General features: G+C 36.5%; 1 protein-coding gene across 1 annotated transcript; it reads left to right on the top strand.

Annotated features, from left to right (window-relative positions):
* Nucleotides 1–16612: 16612 nt before the first annotated feature.
* LOC148691681 (uncharacterized) lies at nt 16613–17885 on the top strand. Its single transcript, XM_088683582.1, has 2 exons — nt 16613–17605; nt 17702–17885. The coding sequence occupies exons 1-2, from the start codon at nt 16759–16761 to the stop codon at nt 17716–17718; spliced, it is 864 nt and encodes a 287-aa protein (XP_088539708.1). The 5' UTR covers nt 16613–16758; the 3' UTR covers nt 17719–17885.
* Nucleotides 17886–18227: the final 342 nt, after the last annotated feature.

The following is an 18227-nucleotide window of genomic DNA, read 5'->3' as shown; positions in this document are numbered from 1 at the left end:
TTCCACTTGGCGGGACCGAGCAAGCAGGCGTTGGCCCATGTTGGACACAGAGCCCGCGCACTGAACACTGAGAGCCAGGGACTCTTGAACGGCCAACTCATCGGACCGTCCTGAAAGCAGCTGACTATCTTTGGGAGTGAGGAGGTTCCTGTTGGAAATGTGCCCTAAAACCAATCATATGATGATACTTTATGGACATTTCACATGTTAAACTAATCTAGTTTAATATTAAGGGCAAACATTATTGTTTGAGCCGTCTCATATAAATGTTATATGCTTAAACGATAAGTCCAAGGAATATGTGATTGGGAGAATGCGATCTAAAGAAGTTAGATTCATGAGACCATTCTTTCGTAGACACATCCTAAACGTTCCTGATCATAGGATTGCCAATTGGGCATTGACAGTCCGTTAAGATCAGTACGTGCTGTGTCTTCTCTCAGGGAGAGTGACTAGTCTCGAGTCATTGGTGTGAGTGACACCAAGACAAGAATGTAGGTGCTCAATAGAGAATGAGTTCACTGAACACGATCAACGAGGAGTTCTCATATTCATGTCACATGAGAACTCATGGTTGGGATAATGCAAAGTAGTCCTTTGACCTGAGGCATCACAGCTGTCTTGTGGTTAGGTACTTGATCTTTGATTATGTCAAAGTCACTCTATCAGGGTGTCCACGGCATCGTCGGGGTTAAGCCACTTAGCCATGGAGGCAACTGAATGCGCAACAAGGGATCTCTAACCTTCAAACTGTTTGAGGGAGAATACTCTATGATATGATTTAGAATCTCTGGCCAGAGTATGAATGAGATGTTGGAATGCGTTCCAGATCACATTCAAGGTAATCATATAAGTACAAGATTCACATTGGATAGAAGACATGAATAAACTATCAAACCAAACAATGTGGTCAAGAGTATTGTATTAGAGAAAGACCGTATTGCATTTGTAATCCTAAAACTGAATAGGTTCTCCACCTCTTCTGATTAGCTTGGGTAACCATGACATGCTGCTAGGCGTCAACCATGGTTTGTGGAAGCCCTAAACGTGTATAATCACTAACGGGAGAATTGAAAGTAAGTTTCAATTCACAATCGATTAGAAAGAGTTTTTAATCGCCCACTGCCTCGCTAAAAGGAACCTAATGGATCGTTCACCGAGTAAGGTAGAGTTTGAAGAAACAACGGAGATGAGTAAGAATAATTAAATGGTTTAATTATTTATCTAGGGCTAGGATTAATTAATATGTTAATTAATCAAACGAATAAGTTCGTTAAAGACCTCGGGTTAGTTTTGGGCCGCAAGGCCCAATGGGATTTGAATGTCAAGCCCATTAACTCAAGTTGTATGACAACTTGAATAAACAAAGGGCTTGAAAGCCCAATAAACCCTATAGGCCGGCCATGTTAGAAGAATAGGGCTTTTGGTCCATTAGGTCACTTATTTGAAGGGACTATATAAAGGACTTTATAGCCTAAAATCTTCATGTGGTAATTTTTGGGGAAAGGATGAGAACACAAGCTCTCCTTTCTCTCTAAAATTTTGGCCACCTTGGAGGGATCATCTAGCAATCAAACTCCTCCAAGGTCACTCATTTCTTCTTCATTATGCCTTGGTGATGAATCATTAGAGGTTCTCAATTTTGGGAACTTGGAGAAACCTTTTCATCCATCCAAATCCATGGATCTAAGATGCAAGGAATGATGGCCCTCTCTTTGGGTGATTAGCCTTTGCTTATGCAAAGAGGAATCTACAAAGGTATTGATTTCTCAACTCACTTTGTTTTGAGTTAAGTCTTGGTTCACCTATCTACTAGGCTTTGAAGTTCATGGGTTAAGTTTTGTTTTTGAGTGCATATAAACATGATTCCGCCTTTTAATTGTTAATTGCATGTTGTTGATGTTGCTCAAATGAACTTGTTTTTCACAAATCTTCCTTCAAATGGTATCAAGAGCCTAAGTCTAGTAGTTGGTGAATCCTTTTGGGTTTTGTAGTTCATAGTTTGTGATTTGAAAGTTGTAAATGTTACAAGCTTTATTCTTGCTTTTTTGAATGTAAATTTTGTTAGAAAATTTGCCATCTCAAATGTTGTAGATGTAGTTCATATGAGCATGAATTTTGGAGCTAAAATTTGGTGCCATGTTTTTGGGGAAATTCGGCCAAATCCAAAGGGTGGATTTTTGGGTTCTTGTTTGACTTGTTAAAAATGTTTTAAAGTGACTTTTGGAACCCCTATCTACCCTAGTATGGTTGTATGTTATTTCCCTTAAGTTTGAGTGGTTTTGGTATGTTTTTGGGTGAAGAATGTTCATGGAGCTCTTATGGGTTTTCATGGATGTTCTTCATTGTTCTTGATATGTTCTTGCCAAGAACAAAAGGTTTGGTGTTTTGATTCAAAGTTTTGATTTATTTCATAAAGTTTTTGTTTTGAAATATTTCTTATGTTTAAATATATTAGATATTTATTTTGAAAAATTAAAGAAATTTTAGTGGGTAGGTGTGTAATGATTTATTCCATTTCACACACCCCACTTACAAAAACTTTGAAATTTTTTTTTTAATACTTTGCTTCAATGGCCGGCCACCCTACTCAATTAGGGTCTTTGTGGGGCTTTTATGCAATTACATAAAGTTTTGATACTTTTGTGTATTTGTACTTTGACCCAAAAGTTTACATTTTTACGTAAAGGTCCAAAATCACTAAAAGGACAAATTGTTTTGCTCCTTTAATGAAGTTTTAGCTTTTGTGGAAATTTTTGGGTTCTAGTTGTAATTACATGAAGTAGTGGACTTTTGTGTTTTTTTACAAAGTGACCCCAAAAGTTTAAGTTTTGCAAAATGGCCCAAAAGTTGAGGTCATAGCATTTTGGCCCAAATTAGGTAGAGAACAAAATTGTTTTGTCTCTTTAAATGAGAATTGGATTTTCATTTCATTTAGCTCCATTTAAATCAATTCTATGGATACAAAAACCAAATGAAAATGTTGCATTCAAGTTTAATTAGTTAAAGCGTTAATTAATTAAAGAAAGGGTGATTATGAACCTTAGCCTACGATAATTGAGCTTTGTGAATGGTCGTTTCAAATTTGTTTGAACCATGGAAATGTGTAGATTAAATTTTGGTTGTAATTTGATATGATCAATTGTTGTAAAAGAGCATAAGCTCTTCTTTACTTTAAAGTAATTTGATTTAATCAATTGTTGTAAAAGAGCATAAGCTCTTATTTACTTTGAAGTACTCCTTTCTTGTTTTATTCGATATGCATGAAATTGGAGTAGTTGGGTCCAACGCCCAATAAGACAACACGCCTTAATGTGATTAAACGCGTAACTAAAATCAATCACCATCCCTAGACCGAGATTCAACACTAGGCTCGTGTTGAATCGAATCAAAGGTTCATAGTCATCCTAAGGCCCTAAGGCAACTATATAGTCCATCAATGAATGCAAACCTTATGTTAGTAGTATCATATACTCTTGCTTTAAAAACCGTTTTAAAAGCTTAGTGGGAGTATTATATACAACTAAATCAATCAAATGGACCAATAATTGTAATAGGACCAAAATTGTTTTAATTAGATTAAAATGAATATTTATGTGATGAGACCTAAAACCCTCAACCAAATCAATATTAAGTTGATAAGCGAGAGATGCTTTGAATATCTCTTCGTGGCCTTCCACCGTGGTAGGCTCCAATCGTTTGTGACTTGTACACCGGCTTCACCCTATCATGGGGGAGTACAAAGTGCATGCTTACACTCAGGAGGAGTCTATACGCATATGATGAGGTGAGTGTAGGCAACGAGGATGGCCAATATCATATCATTGTGAGGCTATTCTTGAACCCCTTCATGAACTAAGCATGGTGGGAATAACTTAACTAAGTGCAATGGCGCCGATATCATATCATTGTGAGGCAACATTCTCTAGAGGCCAAATGAGATGGGTACTTGCAAGAGATGCAAATGAGTAAGCGTACTCTCTCATTATTATTAATGCTAGCCGATATCGTATCATCGTGAGGTGGGCTTGGTAATAGTGAGCCTCCCATACCCTACTAAGAGTTTCCTCTAAAACTCTCGAATTCCGATGAGGGATATGGAATTTGCTAAAAATAGTGGGTGGTGCTATTTTGATTTAAAGACCCGGATCAAATAGCTTAAAATCAATCAATTTATATTCGTTATGTATTTGTTTACCAATATATTTGCAAACGCTGTCCAAAACTTGACAAAGAAAAACCGAACGCTTTAGTTTCCGAACTTGGTACCACAATCCCATAGATTGTCTTGAATGGACTGTAAAAGTACCTAAGTAGTCTCATCCTCACAATCTTCCTATTGATAATGTATCATTGGAAGAATATGTTAGATAAGTCTAACATGAGAAGGACAACACTGTTAATGTCATAATTCTTCAAATACAAATTGTTGTATGAAGAAATAAGAGTTGCTTTGAACAACCCTTAATCAACACAAACTTTAGTGCTTGTCTCTTTGTTACACGAACAAGGAACTTGAGAAGTAAGCACAAGGGCATGGACACTTTATGTGCCATGATTCTTCACTTACAAATTGTTGTATGAAGAAATGAGAGTTGCCTTGATAACTCTTGAAAGTTTGTTATTATGTTTAGAACATAATGGTTGGTTGACAAAAATAGTCCATTTATATGGACTTATGATGATTTTGAATCATTGAGTGTTGAAGTGTTAAACCACTTAACGAGACGGAAACTAGGCAAGGACTTCACCTTTGTGTCCCTATCCTAATGGTTCACTAAGTTTATTGTAAACTATATAGTGAACAATAACCACACACTCTCCAAATTGTTTGATGTGTATAACACAATTGAAATAAGTTTCAAGAGAGATAGTGGGAGTTTAGGGACCATGACTATTGTAGTCAAAGGAGAAGTCAAATGAAAAAGGCAAAATAACTCCAAGGGAACAAACTTTCTTTATGAAAGGATGGACATTGGAAGGGGTATTTGCAAGAAATGTCTTGCAAGTGTCAAGAACACACCTTTCGAAGGTGTTGTAATATGTTCTTGAAATAGTTCAAAACAGTTGGTTCTACTACTTGAATGCTTGATTCCGTATTAGTAACTATGTTTTACAATTGTTGTAAAAGTGTGCTAATAAAAAGTAGAAGATTAATGAGAGAAGAGAAAGTACTTCACATTCGGAAAGTGAATAAAATATAGATCTCTGCGAAATCGGATTGTACTTACTTCCTCATATGAACTACCAAAGAAATTGGAAAATACTAAAGATTGTCTTTACATTCCAATTTTAAGGAACTTAAATCCGTCACTATAGTAGAGATGGATAAATGTTTTGTTTGACAAAACATTGTTCTTTATTAATCAATAATTAGATTATTGTAATTGGTTGTCTCTATAGTAGAGATGATGTGGTAGTTTAACTGTTTAGAATACGATGATGCTTAAAACCCAAAAGGTTGCAAGGGAGTGACTAATCCCAACTGAGTTGTGATACCTCTAAAACATAAATTACGAGTTGGTAATAGATGGATGCTTTGGATCGTTAGATCCGGATCCAATGCCTTCTTGTTAAAATTGTATAGAGGCGAAATGTTCGAATCTTTATTCTTTTGGAAAGAAGAAAGAATCACAAAGTTGTTGAGATTAATTCACTTAGATGTTAGTGGCTCTAATCCACAACATAATACTACTCATGTTGTATGACATTCACCGAAGATCACTCTCGGTTGGACTATAGTTTATTTTGAATAAACACAAGTCCGAATACTTTGCAAAAGGTTTCAAAGAATTCAAGAAATGTGAGTTGATGAGTAAGACGTCTAAAGTATTTACCTCCTTGGATTTGATCCAAGGAAAGATAACACTTTAGATGAGTTTCCTTGAAAGATATCAAGGAAAAATAGCATCATAAGATAATGAATTTCTCCATTAGGAGAAGAACGAACTTGAATAAAATTTAGTTCGTTGGATGTTATCTATTACCGATATATAGGATATATATACTTCTAAAAACAATATGATTGTCAATTAGAAGATCTTCCAAAATTTTCATAACTCCATAAGATGTAGTTGGAAAGAAAGACAAATCTTAAACATGTTAAGATTTGGGGTTGTGTGCTAATAAGCAATATTTGTTTGATATGATCAACAAAAATAACAACCTAGTTCCTACACCACAAGCTCCAAGGTAGTCGAGAAGGATTTATAAATCGTCTCAGTTGAATGGTTTGAACTTTATGACTATGTCATAGAGTTACACCTCTTAATTCGAAAGAAATAAGAATGAAAATCCTTATGACTACACTGAGTGTATATATATGATATATACTCAAGGAAATGGTAAAGTACCATTTGAATCGAAATAATGAAACCTTAATGGCTAATCGGTAGCTTAAGGTGACTACACTCAAAGAAAATGGTTGACTTTGAAGAAATCGTCTTTGACATAGTCTTAGTTTCAATTAATTCGAAGATTGCTAGAAACAACTAAATGGTGATTCAATGTTTGGACATAATATGGGTTTCCGAAACCATTATCAAGATAGTCTTGATAATATATGTCTAAAACTAAGAATCACAAGACATATAAGTTGTAGAGATCCATCCATCATGAATCTCAGCAAGTTAGTGGGAGCTATAAGCATCTTATGAGAAAAAGGATCAAATCGTTTGATTTCTCATAAAGATGTAAATGAATCTTTTGTTTACTAGGTTTACAAAAGATTAGTGGGAGTTAATCATATTCCTAAATTTGAATATATATACATGATATATATTAATTTTGAAAATGAAAGGAATTCTTCATCGTTAAAGTTATGACTTTAAACATTCTATAATGATAGAATGTATATGGGAGACATAGTCTATATACATGGGATGGAAATCTATAATGATAGATTTCAAGATATAATTGGATTATATCAATCCCTAAAATAGACAAGAGATGCTAGGAAGTTTCTCATATGATGATAAACTTCAATTAGAATGACAATTCTAGTGAGACTAGGAAGTTGTTCTTCTCAAAGGGAATGTACCCTTTGACTCCCAAAGAAATAATGCATAAATAGAATCCTTTATGCACACGCAGAAAGGTGATTTATGTATTTCATATTGTATGAAAACATTGATATAAGTTGTACCTAGAACGGTACAAGATGATATCAGTGCAAGCCCAGGATCAGAACCATGGCAACTGTCAAGTGAATCCTTAGGTATTTAAGAAATACTAAGGATGGATTCCTCAAGAATGAGGAAGAATTAGAGTAACGTAATGGAAGCGTAAATGTATTAGATTATGAATCTAATCCATCATAGAATATCTCTTCATTATGAATGAAGTGATAATGAGATATCTCTTTATTATGACTAAAGAGATATTTGGGTGGAAACGTTAAAAGTAATGACTTTAATGTGTTCCATCATGTATGCAAAATATATTGCCATATAGAAGCTTACAACATTGTTGTTTGGATGGGAAAGTTCATTTATGAACTCTCCATTCGGTTCTAACCAGAAAGTGTATGACACTAATGGGGCGATAGCTCAAGCCAGGGAATCAAGGTCTCATCAAGGTCCGAACTCAAATGAGAGACTGAACCACATGATTGAGAATCATGTATAATGGTGACGTCGTCATTCTCAAGGTTGCTTCTATGGATAACATATAGATATCCATTGTCTAGGCCTACTACTCAGCCATTTATCAAATGACTACAGAAGAGGTATCATCACTGATGACTAAGCTGATTAGCTCTAGTGCAAGTGGGAGATTGTTGGAAATGTGCCCTAAAACCAATCATATGATGATACTTTATGGACATTTCACATGTTAAACTAATCTAGTTTAATATTAAGGGCAAACATTATTGTTTGAGCCGTCTCATATAAATGTTATATGCTTAAACGATAAGTCCAAGGAATATGTGATTGGGAGAATGCGATCTAAAGAAGTTAGATTCATGAGACCATTCTTTCGTAGACACATCCTAAACGTTCCTGATCATAGGATTGCCAATTGGGCATTGACAGTCCGTTAAGATCAGTACGTGCTGTGTCTTCTCTCAGGGAGAGTGACTAGTCTCGAGTCATTGGTGTGAGTGACACCAAGACAAGCATGTAGGTGCTCAATAGAGAATGAGTTCACTGAACACGATCAACGAGGAGTTCTCATATTCATGTCACATGAGAACTCATGGTTGGGATAATGCAAAGTAGTCCTTTAACCTGAGGCATCACAGCTGTCTTGTGGTTAGGTACTTGATCTTTGATTATGTCAAAGTCACTCTATCAGGGTGTCCACGGCATCGTCGGGGTTAAGCCACTTAGCCATGGAGGCAAGTGAATGCGCAACAAGGGATCTCTAACCTTCAAACTGTTTGAGGGAGAATACTCTATGATATGATTTAGAATCTCTGGCCAGAGTATGAATGAGATGTTGGAATGCGTTCCAGATCACATTCAAGGTAATCATATAAGTACAAGATTCACATTGGATAGAAGACATGAATAAACTATCAAACCAAACAATGTGGTCAAGAGTATTGTATTAGAGAAAGACCGTATTGCATTTGTAATCCTAAAACTGAATAGGTTCTCCACCTCTTCTGATTAGCTTGGGTAACCATGACATGCTGCTAGGCGTCAACCATGGTTTGTGGAAGCCCTAAACGTGTATAATCACTAACGGGAGAATTGAAAGTAAGTTTCAATTCACAATCGATTAGAAAGAGTTTTTAATCGCCCACTGCCTCGCTAAAAGGAACCTAATGGATCGTTCACCGAGTAAGGTAGAGTTTGAAGAAACAACGGAGATGAGTAAGAATAATTAAATGGTTTAATTATTTATCTAAGGCTAGGATTAATTAATATGTTAATTAATCAAACGAATAAGTTCGTTAAAGACCTCGGGTTAGTTTTGGGCCGCAAGGCCCAATGGGATTTGAATGTCAAGCCCATTAACTCAAGTTGTATGACAACTTGAATAAACAAAGGGCTTGAAAGCCCAATAAACCCTATAGGCCGGCCATGTTAGAAGAATAGGGCTTTTGGTCCATTAGGTCACTTATTTGAAGAGACTATATAAAGGACTTTATAGCCTAAAATCTTCATGTGGTAATTTTTGGGGAAAGGATGAGAACACAAGCTCTCCTTTCTCTCTAAAATTTCGGCCACCTTGGAGGGATCATCTAGCAATCAAACTCCTCCAAGGTCACTCATTTCTTCTTCATTATGCCTTGGTGATGAATCATTAGAGGTTCTCAATTTTGGGAACTTGGAGAAACCTTTTCATCCATCCAAATCCATGGATCTAAGATGCAAGGAATGAAGGCCCTCTCTTTGGGTGATTAGCCTTTGCTTATGCAAAGAGGAATCTACAAAGGTATTGATTTCTCAACTCACTTTGTTTTGAGTTGAGTCTTGGTTCACCTATCTACTAGGCTTTGAAGTTCATGGGTTAAGTTTTGTTTTTGAGTGCATATAAACATGATTCCGCCTTTTAATTGTTAATTGCATGTTGTTGATGTTGCTCAAATGAACTTGTTTTTCACAAATCTTCCTTCAGTTCCGAGCTACTATCGTAGCTGTTGTTGCATCCTGCATCACTGAGTCTTCACCTGTAAGAGGACCGTTAGAAGATAAGAAAGAAGGGTGCCATACGTTACCTTGACGCGGCGCGCCCGTATCACTGCTGAGACTCAATTCTAAGCTAAGGTTCGATGGGTTTGCCATTTTTCAAAGGTGTTCAAAGAGAAAGGGTGGATGGAGTTAAATTTCAAAGGGCCGGAGACAATTTTCAAAAATGGGCAGTCTTCAGAGTGTGTATGTTGGTGGTGATCGATAGCTCTATAAAAAGCCAAGGCGACGCGTCCATCGATTCAAAAAGCCGGAATTTCGGCGACGCTCTCTCGGCTTTCCAGAAAACGCGTTGAAAACACGTGGAGGCCATCATCGCAACTACACATCTTTAGCCGACAAGCGCAAAGTTCGGCGACGCTTTCTCTACTTTTCAGAAAACGCGTGCAGCTTTGTCAAAAGAGCCGCATCCGCACTACTACGTGTCGTTCAGAAAGCGAAGGGGCGTCGTTCAGAAATCGAAGGGGCGCCTGCTCTGAAATCGAAGAGGCGTCGTTCAGAAATCAAAGAGGCGTTTGCTCAGAAATCGAAGAGTCATCACTATTTCAAAAGGGCCGGATTTGCGGGATCAAAACGCTTGTCGACAAGGGTAAAAGAACAGTACCACCACTTGCTATTGGGAAATCCCTATATATGTCGACCTTCATCTTTTATGGCAAGGCAGACCTGAAGAAAATGCCCAACTCTTCCTCACCTCTGAGGGCGCACTCCCAGCAAAGCCTCTCGAAATACTCAATTTTTCTTCTTCCCCAATGTGTTGATTCATTCGCTGCCTCTTCAAAAGCAAAAGTATCTCATATCATCAAGGGCGAAAGCAAAGGTATCTCATATCATGCTCTTTCCCTGTCTTTTCCTTTGTCCTTGATATTACTCGCATGGCAAAGTAAAGTGAGCAACCTGGAATCTATTCCCTGGTTGCTTACCTAGCGTTGCTCTCGAGTAGTCATCTTCGAAGGTTGATACACTTCCAGAGAAGGGACCATATCTGCTTGGAGAAAGACGAGTGACAATGAAAAATCAATCTTTCTAATTCGTGCTCTTCAGTACGAATTAGAAAGATTGAACAAAGAAACAGGTCATCACCTCTACCTCGTGCTTGCCTGCCATGTGTCAGAATCCTGCTGCCCAGTTCAAGAGTAGCACAAAGGAAAATCAACGATGGGAGAAAACCAGTTCAAGAGTAGCCTGTGGAAAATCAACGATGGGAGAAAACCAGTTCAAAGATTAAACCTGTGGAATCACCAAGATCAACCCATGCATTCAACAAAGGAAGACCGAGAAAGCACTCCAATTCCAGATTTGCGTCTCTAAACTCTTCTCTTTGTTAGTTACATTCTGCCATGTTTAGTATGTTTAAAGTGTTTTTTGTGTATTTACTTATGCTTTGTGTGAATCTATGCTTAAAACATTGAGGACAATGTTTGATTTAAGTGTGGGGGGGTAACTAAGTATATTTGATGCAAATTCGTAGGATTTTATCACCCATAAACTTCAAATGTTGTTCCTTGCTGTTTTAAGGTGTTTTCAAGTCGTTTTAGAGTGTTTTAGTATGTTTTGTTTTTATAACTCCGAAAATCACATAAAAATTTGAAAAACATGTTTTGAAAAGCCTAAAAAGAGTGTTTTGAGTCGTTTTTGTGTGTTTTAGGGTACCTTCCAACACAATGATAAGGATTTGGTTTGTAATTGCATGACTGTTAAAAAGAGTTATTAACATAGAGAAAAGTTTGATTTACTCTTGGTATATGCTTGGTTATGGTTATAATGTATGACTTCACATGCAATCATAAAAGAAAAATTCATTTTTGTAACATGCTTGAAGGAAGGAACTCAAACTAAAGCTACATCCTTGTGAGACTTGAGCCTATAACGTTCTTTGGAGAGTATAAATCTGTGATTCTTTGTTTTCTAAAGTTGTTGCATGATCTCATTATTCCTTGCTTGGTTGCTACTTAGAATGCAATTGTATCATGATAGAACTAAATGCTAGAACTTATATCCGTTTCATTCAAAGCATGACATTGAATTGCATAACATATATCAAGATGAAGTTGTGTAGTTGCCACCATAGCCAAATAGCCTTATTTCCCATATTTCGTATATGTTGTAAGTTTTAACCCCGTTGAGCCTTGTTTAGCCTTTATTCTTTGTTAACCCACATTATCCTCACTAGTCTAGTGTAGGACAGTCCACACCCTTGTTCTTAAAAGATAGTGAGCATGACTTAAATGAATTCCTTTTGAGTTACATTATGAAAGAAAATGAGTGTGGGGGAGGGAAAGTTTGTTCTTAAGTTTATATGTATGTTTTGAGATTCAAAAGAAAAGAAAAAAAAAAATTGTAAAAAACATATGAAAAACAGAAACAAAAGAAGAAAGAAAGAAAGAAAAAAAAGCTTGTTCTCCCTTGTTGTTCAAAAGTTGAGTTTTCATTCAAAAGTGAATTCTAAGTTGATTCAATTGCTTTGCTCACTATTTCTTTAAGAACCTTTGTTTTCCATATCCCTTCTTTGTTAGCCAAACACCTTTAGCCCCGTTTCAACCATTATGCTTCTATCTTGATCGTTATGTGTTCAATAATGTGGAGTTTGGAATTGATATGAGCTTATGGAATCACTGGTTCTCGTTCTAAGTAGTAGCATTCCATTCATGAGATCATATTCATGTCATTGTCGTGAATCCAGAAAATACTTTCTTTGATATAACATATGTGAGTGTTAGTCTTCATTTTTACATCAATCTTCTCACATATACCTAGTGTAGGGTGTGTAGTTAGAAAATCTGAGTGAAAATTGAATGCATATCTTATAATGAATTGAGCAAATTCTCTAAGGCATGTTACTACATTCAAAACATGGTTTTAAATGCTTAATTGTGAACTAGTATGTGGTGACTATGATTAAGAATGTACTTAAGCGTGAAGATGACTAAAATCTATGGGAATGATGATTTTTAACATGTCATGTGATTTGGAAATCCCTGAGGCAAACGTTGGAAGGTTTAAGATTGTCTTTGGTTTGTTTTGTTTCGTTTCGTTTTGTTTTGTTTTTCTGTTTTGCTCGAGGACTAGCAAAAGCTAAGTGTGGGGGTATTTGATAGGAGCATATTCATGCTACTTAAATGGCTAGTTCTCGTGCATTTACGTTATGTTTCATTAGTTATTTTAGTCCTTTATGCTTCTTTTGTGTGTTTTCAGGTTCTAAGGGCAAAGTATGCAAAAGGATGCCTTTTGGAGCCTTTTGGAGCAAATTAGAGAGTGGAATGGATTGCATATGCTTAAAGCCAAGTAGATGGACGAAATTGAAGACCAAACCATTCACTTATCACTTATCAAACCATTCACTTATCACTTATCAAACCATTCACTTATCACTTATCATAACCATAACCATACACTTCACTTATCACAACACCATCATTGTCGTGGCTTTCATGCACTCCCATCCTTTACCATTGCAGCCACATGCATTTCCCCCTTTATCATTTCAGCACATGCACTTCCCACTTCATCATAACCTAGCTGCACAAGCCACCCCACATGTCCCTTTAATCATTCAAACATGCACCCTTTATTCTTTCATTAATTAAACCACAAATCAGCCCATTCCTACACATTGCCGTGCACTCCCACTCCAGATTTCCAGCATCCCATAATCATTCACACCCCTTCAACCCACATGCATTTCCAACCCACATGTCCCTTTAATTAATTTAACCTAGCTGTCATTGCACATGCATTCCTTTAATCCACATGCATCTCCATAAACCATCAACACATGCACCCTAGATTCTAATCAGCCACTTCATCATTCCAGCTTTCCAACCCACATGCACCCTTTAATCCATTAAATCCACATGCTTTCCTATTCAATTAAATCAGCCACATGCACTCCCATCCATTTCATCATTGCAACCATTGCAGAAAATACCCATGCCGTGAGTTCCCATCATATTTCCAGCATTGCACATGCATTCCCCTTACAATTTTAGCCATCCTAGTTGTTTTGCACATGCATTCACTTTACCTAGCTGTCATGTTCCCTCTCCCATCCATTCATCTCCCTATAAAAACCATACACACTTCACACAACATTCATTCATTGATCCATATTCAGAAATTCACCAAAGAGAGCCCTTTTGTACTGTGCAAAACAGCACCCTCTCCCTTACAATCCAAATACACTCTTCCATTCCAGAAATCATCCCTTGTGCTGTGGCTTCCCCCTTCCATTTTCACCACTCCCCAAACCATTCACACCATCAAACTATCCTTAGACCTTGTGCTACAACAAAGAGGAAGAGAAGCGGGCCTAAACGTTCATACAATTCAAGTTTGAGTTGTTGGAATGTTTAGGTGTTTCTTTTCCTTTGAATTCAATGTTTAATTTCAATTCTCTTTGTTTTGTACGTATGAGGAACTAAACCCCCCTTGGCTAGGGGGGGATTCGAAATATATGTTTATGCTTGCATTTTGATTTGATTACTTCTAATTGCGTTTCATAAGTTGTGGATTCAATTTGTTTAACTATTTGATTGATAACTTATTTATGTATGTTTATTGAGAGTGCACACTTAATTTTCATGCATGAATATGACGCTAGAATATAAGTGAGTTTCACCTAATAGTTACGAACTTATATTCACAAGTAGTGGAGGTTGCTTATAAACAATCGCGTTACACGAATTCTTGGCATAAGTTTCATGCAATCATAGTAACGAATGCCTCGTCAACACTTATAATTTTCATAGAGCGTAATGATTCTTGCTTGTATCTCTATTATGCAATCATGTAGGGGACTTGTGGGGAATGTTTTGGGTTGTCGTATGCAATCATCCAATTCAATAACGTTAGGAAGATTTGAAGGTTAATTAGTGCATCACGGTTAACTTGGGGTGTTGAGAATTAATGGTTTATTGAAACGCAATTGGAAATCGTTTTATTATGCAAGTGTAACATGTATGGAGATGAACCCCTTAGCTAGCAATCCATCACATTCATACTTACAATCTGTTTTAATTAGAATCTGTGCAATTAGTTTAATTTCGTCAAACCCTAAATCCCCCTTTACTTTATTGTCAAATTAGTTAGAAATCAATTTAGTTTGTGTTTATAAGTGTTTTGATTCAATTTGTTACCCAAATTCGTCCAAAGTACTCAAAGTGCTCAAAACTGCCCAGAAAGTGTTTTTAAGGCAGTTTTGAGTGTTTTGGTGCTGTTTTGAGTCTTTTGGTTTGGTTTGGTGTTTTAAAGTTTAGTTTTGCATTCTTTGAGTCTAGTATAGTGTTTTATATTGTGTTTTTACGTTTTTGAGTGAAATCTAAGTGATTAACAATCCCTCCTAATCCCTGGTCCAGAACGATCCCTACTTATACTTATACTACAATTGACAAAAAGAGGGTTTAATTTGTGTGCGTATAATTCTCGCATCACCTTCCCCTTAATATGGCCGGCCATCCTCAATGGTTTACCCACTTGAGGGTCCTTTTGTAATCATGAAAAGTTTGGTTTTACTTTTAGTATATATGGTTTGACCCCTAACTTTTTCATATTTGCATTTAGACCCCTACTATTTAAAAATTGAAATGTTTGATTTTAATTTTGTTTAATGTTTAAACTCATCATTGAATTATGCCCATATGCACTAAATCTAATTGTTTAAATGTTGCATTCCATTTGATTATTTAATATGATTAAGTAGTTAGAAAATGGGTGACTATGGACTTATGCCTTAAACGATAATTGAGCTATGAGATAAGGCGCTAAAATCAAATTGTTTGAACCTTGGGAATGTGTTTTAATTACTGTTTCAATTGGACCTTGTCACGTTTCGACATTAATCTATCTCTCCCTCTTAGTATGTGTAATTTGTAGGAATTTGTACAAATCGGTTTGTAATTCTTATTACTTCTTAATCTCTTTTAGTTAGTTGATTCCCTCTAGTGCTAGACTAGAGTTTCTTTAACTATTGGTAAGGAGACATAACTAAAAGAGGGTTTTGACATGAGATTCAAGATTAAATGGGTCCAACGCCCTAATAAGCAATGAATGATTGTCTTTCATTTCTAATGGCTCAATGAAAATGTTTTAATTGGATTGAAAAGCACGTAATTAAAATGACACAACCTCCCCGAGATCTTATTCAACAATGTTGGCTCGTTGTTGCAATAACCCAATAAGTCCATGGTCATCCAAGAGCCTAAGATAACTATAAAGTCCAATTTCAAAGGATTGCAAAAACCATAGTAGTAGTAGTTACTTCCAATATTTGAAAAATTCGTTTTTGATATTGATTTGTTTTTCTCAAAACAAATAGTGGGAGTATCATACGCTACTAAACTATAATGATTTCAATTAGTAGTTATATATATCTCCAATATTTTGAAAAATGTTTTGATATTGATTTGTTTTATGAAAACGAATAGTGGGGATATCATATGCTACTAATTTCATTAACTTTGGACTAGTAGTTGTAATAGGACAATTTATTTGAATGTGTTTAAATAAATAAAATTGATGAGACCTTAAAATCCCTCAATCAAATACAATATTAAGTTGAAAGCGTAAGAGTGATTTGAACACTTTTTCGTGGCCTTCCACCATGGTAGGCTCCAATCGTTTATGACTTGTACACCGCCTTCACCCTATCATGGGGGAGTGCAAAGTGCATGCTTATATTCAGGAGGAATCTATTTAAAGACATTTGATGTGGTGAAAATAGGCAACGAGTGTAACCAACATCGTATCATCGTGAGGTTATACTTGGACCCCTATCTAAACCGGCATGGTGGGTAAGAACTTAACTAAGAAGAAATGGTGCCAACATCGTATCATCGTGAGGCATTATTCTCTAGAGGCCAATAAGATAGGTAATCACAAGAGGTTGTTGTGAATGGGTAAGTGTACCCTCTCATTATTATTTTTGCTAGCGGACATTGTATCATCGTGAGGTGGGCTTGGTAATAGTGAGCCTCCTATAACCTGCTAGGAGCTTTCTTTGAAATCTCCCGGATTCCATCTTGAGGGATATGGAATTTGCCAAAAATGGTGGGTGGTGTCATTCGGTTCAAAGACCCGAATCGTGTGACTTAATCAACAATCAAACTAATTTATTTTATTGTTTATGTATTTAGATATGGTTGGAAGCACGTTCGCGAAAATACTCGACAAACATTGCCTAGAGGGGCATAATTTCCCAACCTGGTATCGTAATGTCAAGATTCTCCTAACATTGGAGAAGATTATTTACGTACTTGACAAGCCTCTTCCTGACATACCTCTTGGCCCTGAGGCCACAGAGGATGAACGTGCTAAGTATGACAAGCACGTTGAGGATGATACACAAGCCAAGTGCTATCTGTTGGCTTCCATGAATGAGGACCTACAGAGACAGCACGAGGGCATGGACAGTGCATTTTCCATAATACTCCATCTTACGGAGTTATATGGTGAAGGGACGCGCAACCGTCGCTTTAACACTGTTTGTGAACTTGTGAAGACCAAGATGGTCAAAGGGGCTCCAGTGCATCAACATGTACTGAAGATGATAGGATTCATAGAACAACTGGAGAACCTAGGTACTCCACTTGACGGGGAATTGGCCCAGGACTTTATATTGGCTTCTCTTCCTGATTCATTTTCGCAGTTCGTAATGAACTACAACATGAATAAGATGGATCATACTCTCTCTGAGTTACTAAATATGTTAGTAACTGCTGAGAAGACTATGAAAGAGAACGTTGTAGGGACTGTTGCAGTAGCCTGCAACAAGCCATCCTCTTCCAATCCTAAGCCGTATGGCAAAGGAAAGGGGAAGGAGATAAAGTCTCCCACTCCTAAGCCGAAAGGAGGAGTGAAGAAAAAGAAAAAGGCAATGGAGCCCAAGGGGACTTGCCACCACTGTGGAAAGGAGGGGCATTGGAAGAGGAATTGCAGGTTATACCTTGCAACTCTTAAGGACAAGCCACAAGGTATGGTTTATGTTCTCATCTTCAATTCTAATTGTTAGATCTTCTAAATATTTATATTTGATATAAAGTGCTAATCACTTGTATAATTGTATATAGGTGGAGGAGCTAAGTAGAAGAGGAACAAGCAAATAAAAGAGTGGAGAAGGGTTCGGTCACCATGTTTTTGCTTACTACTTGGGAAGTTTGTTTAGGCATTTAAAGATTGTCTTTAAACTTTCTTATTGTGTTAAGAACTTATTATGTGGCTTCATATGATGGAAGACCACTATTAATGCCTAAATGTTTGAAGGTACTTAAATAAGTCTCTAAATGTTTAGAGCTAATTCCTTTTAAGTTAAACATTGTGAATGTTTGTGTTATCATATTAATGTAATGTGATGAATGCCTTCTAATATATTATTTCCTTAAAGTAGTGTTATGAATTGAATATTGTCTTGTTGTATCCTAGTTGAGATACAAGATTTATATCACATTATAATGATATAAGTAATAAGAAAAACGTTTTCTATGGTTATCACTTAAAACACAATAATCAAGGTCAATCTTGATTCAATTAGTAGTTTTGAACAACTAATTGGGCATTCTTAAAAATTGTTAAGTGTGTTAAGTGATTAAAACCAAG

Source organism: Pyrus communis, chromosome 13, assembly GCF_041283825.1.
Source record: "Pyrus communis isolate YQ-2024b chromosome 13, ASM4128382v1, whole genome shotgun sequence".
Taxonomy (NCBI): Eukaryota; Viridiplantae; Streptophyta; class Magnoliopsida; order Rosales; family Rosaceae; genus Pyrus; species Pyrus communis.
The sequence above is the reverse complement of the archived record's forward strand: the minus strand, read 5'-3'. Positions and strand labels throughout refer to the sequence as shown.